Below are 23981 nucleotides of genomic sequence, written 5' to 3' on the forward strand. Positions count from 1 at the left end.
GATCCCGGCTTTTGTTGTGAGTAACTCTGAAGGTTGGCCGCGCCAAGCGTTGTCTGCTAATTTGTGTACGTGTGGTTGTTAGTGTAGAGGGAGTCCGTGTGTCTTTGTGTACCTTTGTGTTGACAGTAAATGCTTGCACACTGAGACGGTACTGTATCCGTTTCCTCTTTTGTGCTTGTTTGAATGGGTTTGTTTTTATCATCCTTGTGAGAATGTGTGTGGCTGGTTAACTGCCCGTTGTGTGTGTGTGTGTCTGTGTGTGTGTGTTTAAATGTGTCGCTGATGTTTACCAAGGGGGGCAGCTGGCGCATATCCGACGCCTGCGGGGCATTGCGGCACAGTGGCCTCCGTCTCCTCCGAGGTGCAAGCCCGTGTTCAAACAGCTGTGCTGTTAGTTCACATCAAGTCACCCGTTCAGACCAGGTCCCGCAGGGGAAGTTGCATTTGCAAACCTACCTGCTCGCAGCTTCTGTTGAGCTGTGCCTTGCTACATGTTAAGAAGCGGCTGGGGGCTTTGGGCTGTGGAGATGATTTATGAAAAAAGATGCCCCACAACTGATCTCTGGTGTTGTGACAGATGAAAGGCAAGCTGAAGATGGCTCCTCTGCGCTAAAGCTGTCCCCGCTGTGTACCTCTTTAAAGTTTTAGGAAGTGTCCCCTAAAGCAGGGTTATGGATTACCTCCAACTGCAAAGAAAAAAGGGGGCATCATAAAAAATGCCAGGTTTCACCTTTCTCTGTCCTTCTGCGCCCCCCCACCCCCAACCCATTCTCCCACATGAGCTATCTGTCTTGTTCACAATACCCCTTTCTTCACCCAGAGAACAATGCGTTTGTTCTCCTCCACCTCCTCCTACCCATCCCTCCATCCATTTCTATCCCTTCATCCATTTGTTTGGTGCTCTCTGTGACATCTCTGCCATGCCAGGCTATGAGGGAGAGAGGGAGGGACAGACCCTGCTATTGTCCGTCGCCAAACCCACGGAATATCAATAGTGTTTTTCTTGAGCAGGAGGGCCGAGCGTTGGCCAGTAACCTTTCGGATTTGATGATGTCAGGCCCCCTCTTTTTTGGGCCCTTTATATGATTTCCCTCGTTCTCCAGTCTCCACTCTAGCAGGGTATTAGGCCCTCGACATAATGGACAGTGCAGAATTGTATGCGCTGTGTGACTCACCAGGGCACTTCATCAGCTCAGTTCAACTAGTACAAGTTGTGTGCGGCTGTGCCAACGAGTCCTCAAGTTAAACGAGAATACATCATTTGTAAATGCCCTCCAGAGTGCCCTTCCATCAGGAGGACATCACTTGTCAGTGCCTTCAAAACGGTCACAACTCACAACTGACTGCTGTGATCTATGCTATGAAAGCAGCTTTTTCTGCCATTTTTGCATGAAATTATTTTAACGTTTCATCGATTATTAAAATTAATGGTGATTATTGTTCTGTCGATCAGCTAATCACTTAGTCGACTACTCATTGCAGCTCTAGTGGGAATGTCTTTTGTTCTGAAGGTATTTTGTTGGTGCTAGATGAAAGGTTAGGGGGTAAGAAAGTAAGATTCAGCCTCTTAGGAATAAGAACATTTGGGAATATGTAAATTTGTACCAAAGTTCATGACAATCTCTTTGTCTCTTCAACATAAAACTTACATATGGGAAAACGTCCGATTCTGTCGTTTGTCTTGGTAGGTCTCGACCCTGCACATGTGGAACAGAGAGGAAAGCTAATAGGTTGAATCAGGCGCGTCACTAGCTCGTGAAAACATCAGGGGCTGTAGCCCAGAAGTCAGAGTCCCTTCCCAAACGGGGTTTGGGGGTTTCTCCCCCGAGAAATGATTGAAATTGAGCTGATAAACAATGGGAATTAAAGGAAAGACCTGGTCATGTGTAACTCCTGTCGGGGCAGGTCTACTTAGGGGGTTAATGTTTAGGTCAGCACAGACACCAGCAGCAGAATGAGACATGAGAACAGCCTACAGCCTTAGAAACACTGACATGCACCGACCCAATGTCAAGTGGACCGGGTGGAATCCACTGCAGGTCCTGAAACTGTGCGATCTAGAAGACATCACTGCTCCGACGGACGTTTTCTCTCCTGACCCGGTGTTTGGGTTGAACCCGTTAACTGGTCACTTTCAGCTGAAAGTGTCTGCGGTTGCCATAGTGACGGCAGATGCGTAGCTGTCCTCGTGAATGCCTCTGTTTACTTTTCATGACACTTTTAAACATAACGTCACCTCCCTGATCAGTCTTCATAGTTTGGTTTGAGTAAATGTGTCAGTGGCGTTTAGATGTTGCTTGTTGTTACATTGATCAGGAGGAGAGCGAGTTGTTCTTCCTAATAATATCTATGTCTAATTCATTTTTTAAACCAACCTATTTGTCTTTGAAACCTGCCAGTGTAAACACGTGTGCGTAGAATTTTATTCACTACTTTTTAGGAGATTTGTAGTCATGCAGTTGTAGGAAAATAAATGAAAGTTAAGAGATGAACTCGGTGCGCCACCAGCCACGTCACCCTGGTGTAGTGAAACAGATCTCCTTTGTATACAGTCTATGAGTGTCTCTCTTAAAAACATAATCCTGTTTTCATCATCTGCAACCGCAGAGGACCTGAAAGTCTCCAGTAAACAGGGTCACTCGTTAAACCGAAACACTGTCACTCAGTCTGCTGTAAGTTTGTTATCACTTGTCAGTGTGTGGACGCGTCAGAAGGTTGCAGTTTTCACTGCTACAGTGTTGCATCTGTGGCTGCTGGTAATGCAACCACATAAAAGTCTACTATACTGGGCTATTCTCATCATCATTAGGGTTTTTTTGATGATGGCAGAGAGCTCCGGGGCTATAGCCCCGAAGGCCCAGGTGTAACGACGCGCCTGGGTTAAATGGTTAATGTCCATTTTCCATCCTGCAAAAAGCTGTTAAACGTCAGTATGCTAGTGCAGATGACGGACCTCTAAAGGAGTAAATTGGTGGTTTCCAACCTTTTTTTCACAGACGTGCCCCCACAGGTGTACTCAAGTACCCCTTTATTGACACCACTCTTTGATCTAAGTAGTTTAAGTTTAAGCTAGCCATTTTAACAGTTTATTTAATACTTAAAGCTTTAATCCATGACTTTTTAGCGAGGCCTGCATAATGAATCACAATATGGAGCAGTGCACAATCCAAATCCGAGGGTTACACAATATTAGTTAAAGTTAATTATGTGTCAAAATACCATTCTTTAAGCTGCGGTTGGCAAGTCTGGCAGATCGAGTTGAGTCAGTAGAATTTCGAATGTTTACAACTCTCACGCCCAAAAAAGGTTGCTGACTGCAACTTTAATGAGGTATTGTGGTTCTGCAGAGATGTTGCAGCCTACAAGTCCTACATGGAGGAAGGCTGGCTAACTTAGAGATAGCAACTGCTAAGGTTTGGTACAGATCCTCACAAAAGTTACACCATTGTCATTTTTTTCCCTTGGTAAAAATGAGAATAATGATCCGCATTTGCAATAAGACTCAAAATAATCACAATTTAATATTTTCCTCAAATCCTACAGCCCCTGTTGATCCAGGACTGAACTGTTCAGGTGGTACAGCTGACTCAATATGAAGATATCCTTTTTCATTCAAATGATCATTTCTATTTTTTAACTTAAGCTGCTCCACAATCTTTGCCCGACCACCTGCAGGTCCCCCCTGCTCTCAATGCTTCAGATAACACTTTCTAGTGGTATTTTTGTGGCAGTTTCCCACTCCAGAACTTATTTTAGTCAGCAAGCTTTAAACCTGTGTCCTTTTAGAAAACCTTGATCGCATAACGCTGCTGTATTTATACTTAATCCTGCCTTCTAGCCTTAACTTTTGACAGTTTTCTGGCCAATTGCTCGCCATGGCTCATTCGCCTTATTTGGTTATGGAAATGTTTCACTTGATTATCCAACCCCTGCAGCAAAACTGTGAGCCGATCTAGTCGCTTATGAGACCACTTTATGATTGGTTTATGATGGCGACGGCGGTTGTTGTTTTTCCCCACTTGTCAGTGCTTCACTTTGGCCCACACTGAGAGGCTTGTGCTTGTGCACTCCATTGGATCGCTGTTGACGGTCATTAGTCTTACGACCTTCGTGTGAACCAGCCTGTAGTGTGTATTTCCTCTGTCTCCCTTCGTCTTTCCCCCCATCTTAAGAAACCCTCAGGCCGTACCATCTCGGAGATGCTCTCCATTCACAAAAGCCCTCCACATTTTCAAAAAAAGACGTTCCCCTTCTGCCCATCTGCCAGCCTGCCTTGCGATGAGGGCTGCACTCAGAGCTGTGACAAACATACTCAAGATTGCAGAAAAATTAGACATGCATAGGCTTGACAAGAGCTCCTAACATTCTACAGCTCGGGATGCTTTCCCAGACTGATTATAATAAAGAATAATTCTGCATCAAAGAAAATTACAACATGACAAAAAAAATGTGCTCTGTAAATTTCTACGGGTGTCTAATGACATGCCCTCACCAAACGCAACTAAGGCTGCTATCTCAACCCTGCGGAAACAAGCTTGATGAGTTATCCAGACAGACAGTTGAGTTGGTTTCATTCACACAGTGGCTGGGGCCGGAGGTACTTTAAGTTTTCAGTCATCTCTAATAACACCAATTGATATGAAGCCTTGTCCACCTCAATATCACTAAAGTGCAGCCGAGGATTCATGTATAATTTAGCAAAAATCTCTAAATGGCTCCACAGATCTAGTTTCCCCTGTCTGTTTCTCAATGCTACCTCTCTCCCCTGTTCTTCCCTCTCTGTATAATTTAGCTGCAGATAAGCTCTCCCTCTCCTACATTAGTGTGCTACAACACTGCCAGCTGAAGGATTGGGGGCCTTCGCTCTATATGTGATACAGTTTCTGCCTGCCAAGCTCAGCCACTGCCGCCGCCATCGTCACTCGGTGCTGACGAGTTTGGGAGCTTGCCACATTCTGCACCTGCCAGCCTCATAAAGAATCCCCCTGTTTCTCTGGGGCCTGAAGGCAGGATCTGCCATAATTGTTAAGGATGTCGCGATTTAGACGTTCAAGCCAAAGCTTTGACAGTTGACGGCGCCAACAACTTGGCAGATGGTCCGATTTGTTCAGCTGATCCGTCACCAGGGGTATTTTAGGTGTTAAGATGAATGAGCGGTTGAGATTTATCACAAGTGGCAATAATTTATGTCGCGGTCTCAAATGTAACCAGAAGTCGATCTGTTGCTAAATGCTGTGCTGCTGCCATCTCAGCCAAGAGCTCCCTTGCAGAGGAAACCTGCATAAGTAGGCTCAATAAAATGACAAAGTGAAGTGGACATCCTTGTCAAGTGCCTCCTCTTCTTACACTTTCATATGCATTCTCAAGAGGGGTGGGAGGGGCCAAAGCATGACTGATGTGGTTTACACTTCATGTTCAATCCAGCTTGTGTGTTTGCTGAAGCTGCAGGAGTACCGCAGAGCATTCATTTGTGCATGTATTCACTAGTTTGATGCCAACGGCTAAATGAATGCATATTTATGACGTGACAAAATGATGGAAAGAGGCCTTTTTGGAAATGGCTCTTGCAGAAACTCCACTCTGGCGTGTCTGCTCATTCACATTGCTGCCTCTTTTGTCATTTTTCTCCCCATCTCCTGCCTCTGTATCTGCCACCGTCGTGGCCTCACGTCTCTGTGCCTTGTCCTGTCCTTGTATCAACCCATCTATATATACAAGCAGGTCTCTCCCCACTCTCTGGCCGTCTGTGTTACTGGAAAAGCGAGGAGTGGGCGCTGAATTTTTCAATACACAGCTTTGTCTGGGTAGTAGGAGAAAAACTAGGCAGGGAGAAAGAAAAGGGAGAGGCCGGAGAGGAAGAAAGCGCCATTGACAGACGGGCAAACACCAGTCAGCCCCTGTCCCCCTCTCTCTCCATTGTCTCCAAGTGCTAGACGTCAGCAAACGATAGGAATCTGGAGAGAGGGAGGACAGAGAGCAAAGAGTCGGGGCTTTGTTTTGGCCGCTGGCCTCGGAGCCGGTGAAAGTGCAGGGTGAGGAGAAAGTAGGAGACAGAGGAGAGAGTACTGGACTGACCTCGCTGCAGGATCCCCCTTCATCCCCTCCTCCTCCTTCTTCACTGTAAACAGACAGAAACAAGGCCCAGACAGCCTCCCACCACTGGCCATGTAATATTTACATATGAGCAGTGATCACATGCAGAGCGACTGCAGATGCTTGTGATTCCCTGTGAAACGCCCCCGCTTGCACATACATGCTAAGTGTTGATTAGCATTTCATCTCGATTCAGTCAGTGTGAGGGTGTAATGTAACACATCACATTCATCACAGTGCCGTGCTGCACACAGTTTGAAATTCGTCCCAAGTTGCTCACCAGCTACTGTACGACACACATGCCTCCTGTTGTATTTCTTCAAAAGCTAATGTGTGTAGTTGGTTTCAGTGAAGGATGGAGCAGAGACAAATGGCAGGACGGGTGGGGGTGTGGAGAGGAGGAATGGGCCGGGCCGGGCCTGTGCGAGGGGTGTGGTTGGGTATAAACCAGTGGACAGTGGGTTTTCTGTTGTTGTCCTGTTTTGAAGCCCTGTGTCCCGGCGTCCTGCGCCCCTCCACTCCACTTTCTTTCTTTCTCCTCCTTCCACTTCCACACTCCCTCCAGAGTGGGACTCTTCCTCGGCCGACTCCCGTCAGGTCTGCAGCTTCAGTCTTTTGGGGAGCTCCGTAGAAGCCAGAAACCATGCTGACGTTTTTGGCGCTGGCGTCGGTTGTCCTCCTGGGAATAGGTAAAAAAAAAAATAAGAAAAAGAAACAATTAATCTTCTTTGAACTTGTGTTTTTTAAATGAACTTTTATTTTTAGGAGGTTGCAGATACCCAAAGTGAATTTGGTCTGTTGAAAGAGAGGATGTAGAACTGATCTTTTCACTGATGAGGGGTTAAAGGTTAAATGAGGATATGAAGAAGATGGCTTTTCTGTTTTCTTCTTCAGTGCTCACTGGGAAACTGATGGACTTGATGATAATAAAAAAGGGTCAATAGGCTGAGTAGAGATTTAATTGTTTAACTGAAATGGAATATCTCTCTCGACACTGGCTTAATCCTAAACTAAAACATTTAAATTAATACACCATTACATATTGTTTTTTAAACCATTAGGACACCTGTAGGGGACATATGTGCATTATGCTTAATGACACATCACTGCACATCCGCAGGTGTCGTGCAAAGTTCAAGAGTAATATCATGACTTTTAAAGGGCGTGTTGGCAGAGGCTCGTCTCTCTGTGCTCCCCTCCTGTCAGATATGTGCAGTTTCTGTCTGAATTTTGAATTAAAAATGTCAAGTGTGATTTCGTTGACAAGTTTTGTGCGAGCTGGCTGCACCAGCGTTCAAAGATGCTCGCAGTGGAAGCTGTGAACTTTGCGCCTCCTCGTGTTAAAAGCAAAGAAGCTTAAAAATCTCGACAACACTTAGAGGCATCAGTCTTAATGTAGATGTGACAATAGCATGACTCGCGGTGGCACATTCACACATTTGAAGAGAAACTGAACAAAAAATGATGATGTTCCCGGCTAATGCTCAAGTGGCAGGGGTGTGCGGCTCCCAGGGGCTTTGGTGGCTGTTTGAGATGCTGAATGCATTTTCCAGGGAAGTAAAATATTGATTTTGCAGCCAAAACCAAATTAACATCGATCATTAGATATTATTCAAGCATAAACAGTGCACATGATTAAACCAACATAATCTATATTAATGGAGAAAATGATGTTCCCCTTTGACTTTGAGAGACTAGCACCAATATTCCAGTAATCCAAATATTTACTGAGTGCGTGGCTGAATCAATGGTGGGTCTAATACCAATAAATGTGTAGTTTTACGTCGTTTGTGGGGGTGCATGTCTAAATATTTTGGACTCGTGTGAGATATTTCAGGGAGAAAAATCATAATTGGTAATGTGAGTGATGCTTTGTGTGTTTTTTGATTGCAGTAAGGGTTGGAAAATGTTCAGGAATGTTGTGACTTAAGAAAAGAATGCCAGTCAAGGATAACAGAGCAAGAATATACGTCGATCAGTTACTGAGTGTGATTGTATGCCCGCTCGAGTAGAAAAGTGGGCATGCATGGATTTGTTTGTTCGCTAACTAGCTTTCTTCTAACAAAAAGCCTTTACAGGTTGTAAGTCTGATCACACTCAAATGGCAGTCAGACTATGTAGCAACAGGCGTTTAAAGTAATACTAAACCAAAATCATGTTGAAAATTTAAATCTTGGGTTTATTTGTGAATTAATCCAAATGCTCCGTGTACCTCAGTGCCTGAGCAGTCCCAGGCCATAGTGATTTACACCGGCTGGGAGCGCCACGCCTTGCTGGGCTCCGACATCCGACTGTCCTGTTCCTTCTTCTCCTGGCGCTGGACCTCTGAGGACGTCACCTTCTCCTGGACGTACAGGCCCGATGGCTCCCGGGACAGCATCTCTGTAAGACACAAATACAGACACACACACACACACACACACACACACAAACTCCACTCTACTTATTGATAACTGTGGATGACAGGTGTGCTATCATCTCACCTCTAACCTGTAAAGATAACATGCTGTGGTTTCAAATTAGAGTCAGTTTGCTGTCACAGTCAAGCAACCTGCCAAGCAGTCGGTACATCTTTATAAAATGAGTCACATCCACGTTAAAGCTGCACTTGATGAGATTTGCCATGGAACTAACTTAGACGAAGATCTAGAAAAAGTTCATCTTTAAGCTCGTTGATTTGGTTTTGCAGCCGGTGGCTTAGATGTTTTGATCCAATGTCATGCCCCCATGAGCGTCGTTTGTACACTTACTTAACAGCAGACAAAGTAAGAGACTAGCTGGGGAACGCAGCGGAGCATATAGCAGCTAGAGTGCTCGATATCTAGCATAAATCATTAAGGGGAGATACATCAGAGTTTCCCTTCCCTCTCTCTTCCTTATTTCCCTTAAGGAAATTCCAATGTAATGTACTTCCTCTTGACTTTAACCTTTTTTCAAATCCAAGAAGCAACAAATATTCAAGAAGCAAATACAAATAAACATCTGTTGCCGCAACAGAAATGCAGACTCGCCCACAATTGCTGCGTCTCCTCCTAAATTTTGGGCTTTTTTTTCGCCATCTCCACGCCTACCAAGCACGAAGAGGAGCAGAAATTTAGTCAGAGGAAAGGGTGGTGTTACATTGCATAATTTCCGGGTAGAGAAGTCTGTCAAACTATAAATAAAAAAAACGTGATCTGATGGATTTGGGATCACTCGTAGCTTTAATACCAGGATCATTTATGCTGCAGGATTCATTCATTCTGAGTGTTCTTTAGGGCTCTCTCACATTATACTTGCTAATCGTCAAAGAGGCATCCTGGTTTAATCCGACGAATACAGGACCATGTGAACGTCTCAAATGTCTTCACACACTCAAGCAACGCTCCGACACACAAGTGCAGGATTTGTGTATTAACTCAAAGAAGGACACAACAAGCGCATAGAAAACTTTCTCTCCTAATCCCCCCACTCTTCTTGGCGCCTCACCGGCCTCCTGCTCTTTAATTTCACTCTCCCTGCCTTTATCGTCCTGCCATCTCTCTAATCTCTCTATCTCCCCGTCCTGACTGTGCCTCCCTCTGTCCACCTCCCTTAATCTCCTCCTGCCCAGCCCTGCCTTCTTTGTCCCTCCCCTCCTCTCTCATTATCTCCTCCCCTCGCCTCCTTCGCTTTCATCCGTCTCCTGCAGTGCCCTCACTTTGAAACAAGATTTCTCATCTACCCCCCCCCTCCCGACACACACACACACACACACACACACACTCATCTTCTGCCGCTCATTTCTTTACCCGCCAGGACAGATTTGCGGTTTCATATGTCTATCTGTTTTCATGCTGCATTTGTCCTTTTGAAATGTCATATTTGATTTCTGCCATGTTGATATCATGTAAAAGGCTGTGTAGAGTTGCTGTGTTTGGAAGGATTTCACGGGCCTCAGACGTGTACTGGAAATTTCAATTAATCGCTTTACACTACTTCACCTTGACCTTGTGGAGTCTGAGGCGTCAACACTTCCTGCAGCTTATCCCAGTTGTACCCCTCTGCACATTTAGGCTTTGCTGAAAATCCGTTAGCTTTTAGTTTGGCTGTCATCTGCCACTTATAAGACTTTTTGGAAGGGGCTGGGCATTGTTGGGATTTGGTTTAATTTGTCAATACTAGTATGACACTAAATAAATCTTTTTTTTTCTAGATACCTCAATATTAGAAATATAAAGGTAAAAGCAAAACTCCTGCTCTTTTTTTCATTACACTAAAAACAAACAGACACAGCCACACATGAGCGTAAGGTAAAATGGTCTAAAGCCGTTTGCACAGGTCAGGAGACTCTGGTCTGGACATTGTCCGAAGTTTCCCTTCCTTCAACAAGTTATTCTGCGTGTCAGATGCGTTCTCACTTACAGGAAATACTCTGGGGTTGGTGCCTGGGTATAGCGTACAAGAGGCAGAACACCGCGCTGGTTTGTAATTGGGTCATAAACAACCGAGTCTCTTGTCGTTCATTAAACTTGTCTTGCGACTTGTCTGCCTTTACAGACAGAGGTTCCTGAATCTTGTCTTCGCTGAGGTTAGATACACAGCACGATGAGCGGTCATATTCACACATGGGCCCCACCGGACATCACAAGGTCTTTGAGTTAGGGAGCTGGGAGGTTAAACTCTGTGATGTCCAAGTGATCGCCCAAACATTCTTTCAACAGAGTCTCTTTTGTAGACATATAAATGTCTAGTTAATAAACAAAAGAGACTCTGATATACTAACTAGACATATACATGACCATGGTTATATATCAAAGTCTCTTTTATACTAACGAGACATAAATGACCATGTCTAATTAGTATACAGAAGTGACTATCACCTTCTCTCATCAAAGTCACTTTTGTATAATAACTAGACATATAAATGGCCATGGCGATAAATGAAAATTCACTTGCAGATTCTTAGAAGTATGTAAATTAATTCTATTTTCCCTTCGGTGGTGATCTCCGAGGAAAAACCCAGCAAAGAGACCAGAAACTTCGTCAGACAACATCAGCAAATGGTGTACGAGTGGTGACACAGAGACGCTAGATAATTTCATGTTTGCAGTGCACGTGTGAAAGGGGTTCATGATGAGGCAACATTTTGACTTAAAGCTGCTCTGATCTAAAGTTCTGTGCAATATGAACACTGTCTTAGGCCACAAACTGTAGTTTCCCTTCAGCTCTAAGAAAAGTTTTAGCACCTTTCAGCTCATTGTTTCGGTTTTCCGATCCGTATCATAGTTTTCTTGTTTCAATCTCTGCTCCCTTAGCGTCGTTCAGGCTGCAAAAGGTTTCAGTGAGGAAACTGTGCACTGTACACTAACTGCCCCAAACCAAAAAGCAGAGTGAAAATGTTATCGATTAGCAGTTGAACATATTGGAGCAATTAGCAGCTGAAAAGACACATTTTCCCTCAGCTGTTCTCGGAGACAAACACAGGGCTAAAAGCGCGATGTCGGACTTTGCCAGGTGAATGCCGATGCATCTCTGTCTAAATAAGCAACTTTATTGGGTGTTCACAGCTTGTGTCCACTGCCCCAAAGTGGCCAAAACAACCATGACGATGACGATAAAATAATAATAATACACTTTATTTATATAGCACCTTTTAATAACATAAAATGCAGCTCAAAGGGCTTTAAGAACAAATCAATAGCATGGTCATTAAATCTCCTGAAAGATAAATAGGCTGACACTAGTAATAAAACAAGGCACTGATGATAAAAAACACTTTTAAGAAACAAAAACCATAAAGTATGAGAAATATCAAGAAACCATGATCTTGAAAAGAACAATTCATTAAAAGCAATCATGAAAATATGTTTTGTTTCCATACCCAGCCCTTCTTGTTGGTGCACACTCGACTATGGCTGTAAAACATGACTGTAACTTTAACCACTGCGGGCTGCAGCAACGTCTGAGCCTCCACAAAAAAAGAAAAATTGACCCCGGATGCAAAATACTTCTGTATAGCAACCACACAAAAAGTCCAACGCAGCATTTACTCTTGATAGTGATATGTCTCCTCTGTCCTTCACAGATCTTCCACTACACCGGTGGTGTCGCCTATGTGGACAACAAGGGTCCGTTCAGGGACCGGGTTGAGTTTGTGGGGAACCCGGGCCGCCGTGACGGCTCCATCCTGGTCAAAAACCTGGACTACAACGACAACGGCACCTTTACCTGCGACGCCAAGAACCCCCCTGACATAGTGGGCCGGCCTTCCAGCGTCCGCCTGCTGGTCTTTGAAAAGGGTGAGATGGGAGGGAGGACAGTGGGGGTGGGGTGGGGGGTGGGAGTGTTTCCTCAGCTGAATCAAATTTCCCCAGTATGTAAAGTCTAATGCCTGCATAGTCTTACATCTGGGTCTGCTCATTAGCTTTCCGCTAAGCCCATATGGCATCATTTGGGGAATTTTCTTCATCAGACGCCAACTGTTCCCAATTGTTGTTATAATCATCCCAAACTCTGAAATTAATCTCAATTTGCGGCGAGCATCAGACGAGTGCTGCGTTCAGACCAGTCGTCGCGCTGCCTCCCTTAGAATTCCCTGCACCGCCCGTTAAATAAAATCAATTACAATTTTATCTCTTTCTCTATTTGAGATTGCTATCACTGCCTACCTTTCACTTCTCTTCCCCCCTCCTCCTGGCCTCCTCTTCCCGTTCCTCTCTTCTTTCCCCTTTTCCATCGTCTTCAACCGTCTCGTCCTTTCCCCCACCTTCTCCCTCCGTGGCTCTTCCGCGCTCTCACCTTCATTCTTCCTTATCTCTCCTCCTCTGCCTCCACTGCACTTGTTTTTCATCTTTCATTCAACCTTTCCTTTACCTTCGCTGTCCTTGTCTACTCTACTTTCATCTCTCATTCCCTTTACCTTCTAGCTTTGTTCCTCGTCCCTTCTCTCTCCCCCATGACATCCTATCCTCTCCCGCTCATGTCTACTGTTTCTTCGTATTTTCCTTTGTCTTTTGCAAACTCCCAACCTCTCTCTGTCAGTTGTTTTCTACTCTTCATCTTCTTTATCCTCAAATCATCTGCTCCTCCTAAACCTCCCTCCTCTTTACCTCTTCTTCTCCTCCACCCGCAGTTCCCATCCAGGCCGGCGTGATCACAGGCGCCATCATCGGGTCGGTGCTGGGCCTACTGGTGCTCATCGTGGTCATCTACTACCTGATGAGATTCCTGGTGGCGCGCCGCGTCTTCAGCCTCAGTGTCAGGTCAGTGCCCGGCCTGTCGCTTTTGTGCCAGGGGCTGGAGCTGAGGCCAGAGCCCATCCCTGGCACCGACACCTGCGTGGCCAAGCTGGCATAGCGGCCATGCCACGATTTGATTTTGTTAGGTGTGCGAGGTTTAGATCTGGAGTTAGTCAGCTCAAAGGAGACAGATAATGATCTCTCATTTCGATTTAATCTAAAAACTGTACTGCATAGGTCCACAGCAAGATGATTAAAAGTGGTGAAGCGAAAGTTTCTGAGTGGATAATCCACTAGATCATGAAGATGATGGATCCCTCATCTTGCTTATACCTATTCAATCTTATGAGATCTTTACGCGTCTAGCACCTGGGGGCTGTGTTTGAGACAGGGCCCGTAGATTAAGTTGATGCTCTCTTTATGATGGCTGCCAGGCAATGCTGCCCTGTGACCACTGGAGGGAGAGATAGATTCGACATCCTGACATTGTCTTTCTTTTGTCCCCTCCAGCAAACATGGCAAGAAAAAGAAAGAGGGATCACAGCAGAGACAGGCAAGTTCCCACCTCTCCTTCCTGAACCATCCCCTCCTCTTCCTCCTTTCCTCACACACATGCACACGCCCAGGCGACAACACCAGCTGCAACAGCTTGGCTTTCTGTCAAACTCAGCCGCTAAATCGTTAAAATGACGGAGAGATTACAATAGTGTTCAGTGTTAGGCTTATGAAGCGTGTTGTCAGAAGGAATATTCATGTATTCTGTTGAGGCGCAGCCACACAATAGCACACATCCAACATGACAGTGCATAACGGCACTGTATCGTAATCACATTCCCCCAATGCCACTCCAAGCGGCTCCAATATGCCCGCGCTCTGAGCCGGCTCCACCTCACAGCAACATATCAACAACAAAATAACGCCATTCAAACTCTGGCCGGCGAAGACTAATAGCAGTGTTCAAGCTGTTAAAATGCAAGCGCCGTCTCAGTGTTAGAGGTGCTTTAAAGCTGATATTGTTTTCTCTCTCTCTCTCTCTCTCTCTCTCTCTCTCTCTTTCTATCCCTATCTCTCACTCTCTCTCCCTCGTGGCCCTCACCCCTCCTTCAGAGATCCCTCAGGGGGCCCAAAACCGCACAGTGTGAGTAAACAGCCACGGGGCAAAAGCCAGACCAGCTACTGTGAAATGGCCGAGCAGTGCTATTGCAGTATTGAATGGGGTTGTGATTTGCTCTCAGTGGGAAAAGGGATGGGAGCTGCTGATTTTGCTCACTGGGAGTCAAATGAAAATCACAGGCCCTATTATGGTCTGCGCTGTTATCAGTGGTTTTACGCCGCTGCACGCAGAGGATTTGGGCTACTTTTTGTTGCCTCTGTTCCTCATGGGAGTGCGATAGCCTCAAGTGGTGGATTAATCAGACATTTTGGTGGCTTGTATTCTTTTGTAAATACAAGGCGCGGGGGCAAGTTCTGTTTGATTACTCTGCGGTAATGTAGGGGGGCTGGATGCTTGCGGGGGTGTATTGTAATCGACTGCACGGCTTGCCTGCTGATAATGAAATAAGGGGAAGTCAAAGGAATTGGGTTCAAGGCCTTTTTCTCCATCAAAAATCAGCGTTGAAATGAGAGACGCTCAAAGATATCTGAGGTGGAAGATCAAAGATGTTATTGTGACAGCGAGCCATTTAGCCGCAGGTATAAGCTATTGTAAGCGCGGGGTAGCTGTGGCGGGGACCGCCGGCAGTTGGCTCAAACCTAGGGGGCGACACCAGCGAGAGCCAACCCCTCCTCCTAGCTCCAAACAAGCACGCTCATTCTCATTTCTCCGGAGCTCCTCTTCCTCCCTCTGTCTTCCTTTTTCCTTTTTCACTGTCATATGATTGTCAGGTTACTGTTGAGCTGCAGTCAGTTGCTCTCAAGTGCCTGCGGCGGGTGACAGTGCATATATGAATAAATAACTCACCGCCAAAAGGACACTGAAATATTTGACAATGTTGTCATTTACAGTTACTCCTCCTCCTCAAGTCTTGGCTTGAAAGAGAAAATATTCCATCTGAGCTCGCACTGCCTTCTTTTTAATTTATTTATTTTCCCCTCTGAGCTGATTCGTCTCTTGTAGCTACACCGCACACAGAGGGCTCGTGGGATTTTATAGTGCGCTCATAAGTGGTTGTTTGATCAAATAGCCCCTTATTAGGAGGCTGTGCTGACACAACACAATTTTGTATCAACCTCGCCATCTTCGTTACTCTCTGTTTGCTAGGCTTGCACTACAAATCTCCAAAAGGCTGCGGGTGAGGGAGTGAAGGAGGGAGTGAGTGAGACAGAGAGACAAAGGAGCCCTATGGTGTGTGCTACTCCCCATTAGGTGGAGTTCTGGAAGAGGAGTTTACCCCGCAGCCACACAGGAATGAACACATACACACACACTGTACTGAAATGATAATTGAGTGCACTCTGTATCGATCTGAGCTCACACACACACACACACACGCGCACACAAACACACACACACACACACACACACACACTTTCTTCTTTCCATTCCCCAATTGCCCCTCCCTCCCTCCCTCACTTCACTTCACTTCACTTTACTTCACTCCCTCTCTCGCTCTCATCCACATTCCGGTCCCCAGTCTCCCTCCTTTTCTTCAGTCGCATCCTCATCCTCCTCCTCCTTCCCCTCTTCTTCCTCCTCCCCCTCTTCCTGCTCCTCCTCCTCCGTCTTCTACCTCCTTGCTGACCACAAGAAGCATCTATCTGTCTGTAATTCCCCCTCTCCTCTTCCCCTTTTTACTTCCCCACTCGCTCTGTCAATCCTCCCTCCCCATCACCACCACCACCACATCACTCCCTTTCCAGTTTCTCTCCTCTCCCTCCTCAGGTGCTCTGGGTTCTGATCAGCTTCGGTTCTGGACAGAAAATCACTACCTCTCCCTCTTCATCTACCTCTCAATCTACCCCCCCCCCCTCACCTGTCACTGTCTTTCTTTAGTATGCAGCAGGGGATGCAGCCACTTACCTTCCTATCTACCTCCCCACCAGTCCCTCCTGTTTTGCCACTGTACCCACATTCCTTTGAAGTGTGTGCAGTAACAAGGGTGGCTCCGCATTCTGCCTAAGCAGGCTGGAGTGTGTTTATGAGGCAGCCCTGTTATTAGCGTGGGAGCTCTGCAATACAGCAAAAAGACTGAGCTTACTGTGGGATGCATAATGGTAAACAGTGCACTGATGTATGAGGGAATGTAAGTATGACCGAAGGTAATGACACCGGATGGGCTGCGCTGTTTCCCCATCGAGCTGGATGTTAGCTGCAGCGTACGCCTCGATTGCTGTCTTATCAGATTGCCTGCTGCTTGTGCACAGTGCATAATTAAAGATGATACGTTTTCTAATGCAATCAGTGGGACATTATTAGTGGAAGCTTCCGTGGCTAGAGCAGCCTCTAGTGTGCTTTTCCCCGTTGACTAACTCGATGTTTTGGAAGGATGAATTTCAGTCTTCAAACCTCCGGATCCAGCATGCTTTCACTCTGTCTGAACACTTTACAGCAGAGCACTAGCCTGTAGTTCAACCTGTGGAAGGGTATTAAAAGTACACAGCGTTGTGAAAACCATTACATATGAGTGAAGTTTCATTAAGCTCCATCAGAGCATTATCGTGCACTTGTGATACTTTTCAATAGGTTAACTCACAGGTTAATGCACTGGAGCTGTTGTAAAGTTAAGTGTTACCATGACCTTATCTGCACTCTGTCCAGACCCCCCTGATGGATTTGTTGTGCACAAATGAAGCCTCACTTTCCTTCTTCCCTTCCTCCTCTTCCTTTTATAGATTTCTCTTTAGAGACGTTTTTAGACATTGCACAGACAATATACAGAATGAGTGGGAGTGAGTGGATGAATTATATAAGAACAAGTTAGATGAATGGAGGCCTTTTTAAAAATAAGCCAGTAAAGTAGGTCCATCACCACGGCTACAGCAAAATGGTCTATAAGGAATGATTTATTCCACCGTAAACTTTAATTATTCATTTAATTGCCCAATTTGGGGACATGTAAACAAATATTTCATTTCAAGGCAGTTCCCCTCTCTAAGTGTGATGGGGCATCTTGCCTTGATGTAGAGCTAGCCCTCCAACAATTTGATTTTCCTCTTTTTCATTTGGTTTTTAGTGTCTAAAAGTCTAAATGTTTCACAGAGCCAGTGTGCATGGAAGGGTCAGGGCAGTCAGCATTCACAGCAGGCGTCTAGGGCTAAGTTTGGTTGAAAGGTGAAAGTGAAACATCGTCAACAGAATAAACCTCTTAAAATGCATCACCTTTTTTTTTTTATCCCCAAGAGGGCCCTGACAAGACATTGCATTTTCACAATTTATGCATTTAGACAATTTATGCTCAAAAACCTGAGAAGGGAAGAAACGAGGAAAAACAACAACACAAACAGAATTTGAATAACGCTAACATAATCTGACACTAGATCTGAGGTTAAAAAATAAACTTAAAAGCAAGAGCACATTTATTTCAGACATGAAAAAGGCAATATTTGAATAATTCAGATGAGGCTGGGAATGATACGTGTAGTCTTAAATTGGTATACAGCCTTTTAATGACTATATTTCATTGTGTTGCATGTCCTAACTACACACTGAAATATAGTCATTCAAACGACGTTTATACAACAGTAACAGTAATGTAACCCACGGTTAAAAACACACTTACATACGAGTGTATTTTCAATTTGTTGATTTACAAATTGTTAAATGAATGACTTGCTGTTAGTTTTTGGGGAATTTTCCACTGTGCCAAGAACACTGAGGGAAAGCAAAGGCTATTTTCTCTACAAACATGGTCAGATTGAAAGATGTTTGATATCCACATAAAATATTTAAAATAAGAAAAATCCCAATAAGAACCAAATCTGGTATTCTCTGTGTGCATGCATGTGTGCATGTGTGTGTGTGTGTGTGTTATTGATCAATTGTCTCTCAGTTTTCACAGGTGTATGGAGCCTGCCTGCCACTGTGTCCCATCCTAACGCATGGTTACCTGTTTTGTCACCCCCTTACAGCTCTGGACACCGCCCCCCCTGACTTGCTACCCCCTCCCTTAAAAGGACTGTCTCTCTACCTCCTCACCCCTGTCTCTCTGTATGTCTGACTCCTCCTAAATGTGTTTTTCTGTCCTCATCACACAGCTTCACCTGTCCTGCTAACTCCATCTCTCATCCTCTCATCTCTAATGCACCCATCTCACCTCTCCTTTCCTCCCTCCTTGCTCTCTCTCTCTCTCTATTCCTCTCTCTTTCCATTTCCCTTACGCTCCTTTCCTCCTGAAGTGACTCTCCTCCCCTGTTCTCCCCCTGACCCCCTCTCCCTCCTCCCCCACAGGGCCCCGTGCCTCCCGCCGACCCCTCCAAGGTGAAGGCGGCCGCCTCGGAAAAGAAGAAGCAGGAGTCACGCAAGGATAAGAAATAGGATACGGGGAGGGGCTGGGGCTGGCTTGCCAGCCGTCTGCTCCAGCCCGTGCACCTGGCGGTGGGGAAGGCCCAGCCCAAGCAGCAGCAAACCATAGCCAGGTTAACAGAGAGGGTGGTGGGAGGAGGGGAAGAGGGCCCCGGCCGGGTGCTGATGACCATCGATCTCGAGCTGACCCGCAAAAATGGGGAGGAGAGCCCCCGTGGTGAGGGAGGGATAGGGACGTCCAAACAGCTTGGCTTCCTCTCCCGTCTCGCCAACCAGCTCGCCCTAAAGAAATAAACCAATAGGGAGGCGGGGGAGGCAAAGGAGGGAGGGAGGCAGAGTGGGAAGTCTACTCATGAGACAGCAGGAGAGTTAAACCACAAACCTACTTCACACCCACCACAACGCCGACCTGAGTCTCTATATAAATGAGTCAAACCATATCCGCTCTTGTCACAGGCTGACGACTACAGTAGACGCAGCTATATGGGCCGAGATCTAAGATGTCATGATAATCTCTTACACCGGCTGACACCCTGAGTACTTTTGTCAGGCCATAAGATATGCCATTTGAAGCGAGACCCTATGACGGCTGGGTTTGATAACAAAATCTAAAAAGCTGCTCCCCGCGTTTTGCCTTTCTGGTTCTTTTCATTGTGATCCTATCCGCCGAGAAAAAACCTTTCTCCAAGTGCGTCCGATACGCATCACGAATCCCAAGCTGCAGGGACAAGCCAATTTGCTTTTTTTTCGGAGACGACGTGTCAAACGTCCCCCCCCCTCCTCACCCTGATCTTCATTCTTTTCCCCTCTCCAGTCCCACTTCTTCCTCTTTCACTGTGAATTTCCTGACTTTCTTGTTAATTCAAATTACAGAAGTGATTTATATGCTAACTGCTCTATCCTGTTTCTCTTCCTCTCTCACTTCCCTTCCCTCTTTTCTTCTTTTGTCTCTCCTGTAGATAAAGGTCTGACTTCTCCATGACTGCCTTCACTCCTCTAGTCTGCTCCCTCCTTTTCTGCCCAGCCTGATGCAACCCCCATTATTTCCCATTATCTCTACTCTTTCAAGACAGCACTGGCTGTAAGAATAGTCCTACTACATCAGTAGCAATAGTGTCAAATACTTTTTACAACGGCTGATTAGAGAAGCCGTATGCGCTCATTGGGCAAACTGTAAAACTGTTTCAGGCCTAACAACGCACATAACTTCCTTAAGAGGAAACCCGAAAGACATCCCTATGTGTTTAGAGTACCCTGAATCTTCCCCCTTTATGTTTACGACTCAATCACACACACTGAGCGGAGCTGTGAGTGCACTCTGGACTTCAAATAGAGAAAAAGAGAGAGGAGAGTGATAGAGGGAGAGAAATATGATTCCTGCTCTCAGCCAGCGTAGATAGAGGTTCAAGCCCTCGAGCTCGGGGTGATTCAATCCTCTCACATTTGAGCTAATGGAGGTTGTCGCTGTGTCCCTGCCCTGGCTAACGGGGGGGCTATTTCTGGCTCTATAAGAGTGTACGGGCTTACTGTAACAGCTGCACATTTTTCAGCTAACATGGGAGGGAGGGGTGAGGAAAAAAGAAAGAGGTGAGCAGGGCGGGTGTGGGGGGGCGCCTGCTGTGCTTTTTGTGCCACGAGCGCACGAGGCTGTCCGCTGTTGACTTCGACGGCCGGCGACTGACGACCTGGAATGACGTCACTGCCCCGAGGGCTGGCGGACACTCTCAGGAGTCTGACAAAGGGGCTTACCGGGAAGAGGTGCAGCTTCTGTGCTCTCAGAGTTATTTTAGGTCCACTTAATCCGCTCGCGCATTTCTCCTCGCCAACCCAGGGCTAATTATTTTAGCACGTGCTGGTAACTAGATATCTCTCCCTCCATCTGCCTATGCCTCCCTGCCTCTCTGTGTTGTTTGGCTCCTTTGTTATTCACTCTCCATCTCTGCTCCCATCTTGGGACTCATCTCCTCCCTCCGAACCCTTGTTTCGTTCTCTCTGTCCTTACGTCTTCGGCTTCCTTTATCTCTTCCTCTTCCTGACGTCTAGTGACTCTGCACTGCATTATTCCCCCACAGAAAAGGCCTATACACAATCCACTCCAGTCTTTAAGCCTCTCCTTATCTGACTGCCAGGCCTACAGCTCAATGCTCTACTCCTCTTTCTTCTCTCTTCTGTCCTTCCTCTTCCTCCTTCTCCTCCCTCTTCACCTCTTTTTCAAACTCGATGACGGACATCCCTCTCCACTCCCTCCGGCTTGCCAAACGATCGACAAACGCCCTCTCGCTTGCCCTTCAAAAAAGCCACCTCCCCCAACAGCGTGTCCCCTGCCAGCCCGCCTTCCCTTCTTCCTCCGACCCTTTACTGTGTTGTTTCTGCTGGTTCGAATGCAGAGACGCTCTCCTCTGCCCCCTTACTGGCGAAAGACGGAAACACACGGGCAGAAATCCGCCTTTAGTTCTTACTGAAGACGCCAAACAGAAACTTATAATCTAGCTAGCTCTCTTCCGGTCGCAAATACGACGCGTTTTCTATGTATATGTGTGTCTAGTTAAGAGTTTTAAAAATGGGATTTGATATAAAGCAAAAAAAAACAAAAACCAGTATGTCACCCTAAGTAAAGCAAATAATGTTTATAGACATTAGACATTTTTTACATGTGTACAAGAAAGCACATGGAGAACATGTTTATCGAGGCAGAGAGGAAATGTAATTGTATTCGATGGAATATGTCATTATATTTCTGACCTTGTGTGGCTTATGGAAGGTACTGTGTGGCTGTCTCTCTGGTGTACGTTTTATTCCGAGACGAAGGGAAATCCAGGTTGTCGTGCGGTGTCAGAGAGAAGATGAGGGGTGGATAAGGGTCCGGTTAGCCTCAGATTCAGCGTGATGTGGCTGGGGAGAAAAAAACGGGGAGGAAGGTGCTTGCTGTGGAGGAAAGCTTTGGAGGAAAAGACTTATCTGGCGTGTTCAGCCAAGCCAAAAATCCATATGTATCACCGCAGATAGTCTGCTCTTCCCCCAGAGCTTCCTTTTAAAGGTGCTCCTTCCCCATACCCTGAGCCAAAGATGGATTGCGATCTGCGTGCTTGATATGCAGGGTGGATAGTGTAGACTTGAATGTTCCTTTAAAATTCATAACACAACGGAGGTGCTAAAAATCCACATATTTATAACTGGAGATCTGTTTCACTAGTCGCTGTTTAACTGTCCAGTCACATGGATTAGTTCGAATGTTTTCTTCTTTTTCAGCAAAGCCACACAGATACCTGACATAAAAGAAACAGCATTAAAAAAAGGCCTTTTAAAAATGTTTTATATGTATTATAAACTGTATTAGTCATAGTTGCACAATAACCTTCCTTTCTTTGAAATGACTGGAGCTTCTTACGTATTTTTTACATTTATTTTAATGCTTGTGATAATTCCAGAGCTCTAACCACTTTTGATGACTGTATAATATGTTGTAAAGAGAACGTAAATAAAAATTAAAGCCCCGAGCACGGCTGTCAACAGAAGACAAAGTAAACCCAGTTGGAAGTGTCTGTAGTCTTATTTCTTTCACTTCCTATTCCCAAGCATGCATAAATCTGTCATGAATGACTCTGCCAAAAGAAGAAAGTCCTCCCAAAATGACATATCCAACATTTCAAATATTGTAATAATCTGATGGCTGGTATTAAGTAAAACTCATCATGGAATAGCACTAGCCTTATTCGTTATCTAAAGACATTTGCATTCACAGTAGGAACATTACAGAGGAGGTAATCTTGAGGTTTTTGAATGCCAAACAATGCCCACCAGATGTTTTTCTCTTATATTCAAAAGGAGTTCTGTTTCTGAGTGAAATATTTGCAGGTGAGGGATAAAGTGCTCCCATCATGCCCTCTATAACCCAACTGCCAAAAAGTAATCATGAACTAAAAACAAATGCTCAGCGACCGTTTACAAGAAAGAAGTCACCTTTTCACATATTACAGGGAAACAATTAGGTCTAATTTTCAGAAAGGATTCATTTCTTTCAAACCTGACAGGCAGGCTGGGTTCAGTGAGCACACATACCCTTTTCAGAAAGTCTCTGCTTCATATTCAGACGGTTACATTCACAGTACAACAACAGTCTTTAACTGATGGTCACTGAACTGCTCAGCTGTGGCACCTGAATGACCGGCTGAGGGGATGATGGGGATGCCACCGCTCGGGCTGAATCCAAATGTCCACCCTCCAGACTTCAGTCGTACGTGATGTGTTCACTGTCACTGCGTCAAGTCTGCGAGAGGGACAGACTTCAAGGACGGGCCTCGTGTGTTTCACTCGTTATTGCGGAAACATTTGAGTGACAACTACAATCATGTGCATGTGATTGCTGCAGAATTTGCCTGCTGCATTTGGCACTGCATTTGGCACTGCACAGCTTTAGGCTGCAATAATAATATGCATTTTGTTTTTTATGTCTGTACCATTATTTGGTCGGATATTATTTCTGGCATACTTCATTCAAGTAATTGTTAATACAGTAATAGTTTAACAAATTTGTAGTTCATTAATGCCTCTTTTCCATTACACAGTGTAGCTCGACTCGACTCAACTCTACTGGGTTTTGGTACCAGGTACGTCGTTTTCCATTACAATTGAGTTTTTCCACCTCCTCAATGTCGGCAGGGTTGTCATAACTGCAAACTCGGACCCTCAACAGAGTTGATACCAAAAATAGTACCAGGTGCAACGTTTTCGTAATGGAAAGGCAAAAATAGTCCAGTCACTTTAAGCCAAAATAGGGGTCAGTTGCAAACAGTAGAAAACTCAACTGATTTTGTATCCTCAAAATGTCCTGAGTAAGGTAAAAAAAAAAAAGCCCTGAAGATTCCCAATAGGCGAGAGTTTTGAGTTATCTAAGTAATTATATATATCATTGCAGTCTGCACCCCGAGTGGCTCTCTGGTAGTCTGCAGAAAGTCTGCTTGTGGCCCCTCGTAGACTGGATGAGTTGTGGATGTGGACAGCCCTCAGCACTCACAGACTTCCCAGGAATGCATCTGCAAAGTCTAAGTGCAGTGAAGTCACCAAACTCAAACATGTTCAAATCATACACATAGGAGCTGTAGAGGTTTTAATGTAGAATTGATGCGACTGCCCTTGAAAAAAACATATTAGACATAAAGGACTGTATGATTTTTGCATTGCATATGCATATAAACACCCCTAAAGATCACTAATTAGCATACTGGATC

At 45.4% G+C, this 23981-nt stretch overlaps 1 protein-coding gene across 3 annotated transcripts; it reads left to right on the top strand.

Annotated features, from left to right (window-relative positions):
- The first annotated feature begins 6577 nt into the window (after positions 1–6577).
- Positions 6578–22283, top strand: mpz (myelin protein zero). Of its 3 annotated transcripts, none has more exons than XM_083928209.1 (6): positions 6578–6782; positions 8311–8477; positions 12140–12353; positions 13187–13316; positions 13803–13845; positions 18360–22283. In XM_083928209.1, the coding sequence occupies exons 1-6, from the start codon at positions 6737–6739 to the stop codon at positions 18399–18401; spliced, it is 642 nt and encodes a 213-aa protein (XP_083784335.1). In that variant the 5' UTR covers positions 6578–6736; the 3' UTR covers positions 18402–22283. The 3 variants fall into 3 exon arrangements, with proteins under 3 accessions (XP_083784335.1, XP_083784334.1, XP_083784336.1); XM_083928208.1 differs by having other exon boundaries at positions 18679–22283; XM_083928210.1 differs by having other exon boundaries at positions 19713–22283.
- The last annotated feature ends 1698 nt before the right edge of the window (positions 22284–23981 follow it).

The sequence above is a fragment of the Echiichthys vipera genome (assembly GCF_963691815.1).
Source record: "Echiichthys vipera genome assembly, chromosome: 15".
NCBI classification, from domain to species: Eukaryota; Metazoa; Chordata; class Actinopteri; order Perciformes; family Trachinidae; genus Echiichthys; species Echiichthys vipera.

Excerpts from the sequence above, each read along its gene's own strand:
- mpz (XM_083928208.1), top strand. The coding sequence starts at position 6,737 with ATGCTGACGTTTTTGGCGCTGGCGTCGGTTGTCCTCCTGGGAATAG. Across the intron at positions 6,783-8,310 it reads GGTTGTCCTCCTGGGAATAG|TGCCTGAGCAGTCCCAGGCC; the intron begins GTAAAAAAAAAA and ends CGTGTACCTCAG. Across the intron at positions 8,478-12,139 it reads GCTCCCGGGACAGCATCTCT|ATCTTCCACTACACCGGTGG; the intron begins GTAAGACACAAA and ends TGTCCTTCACAG.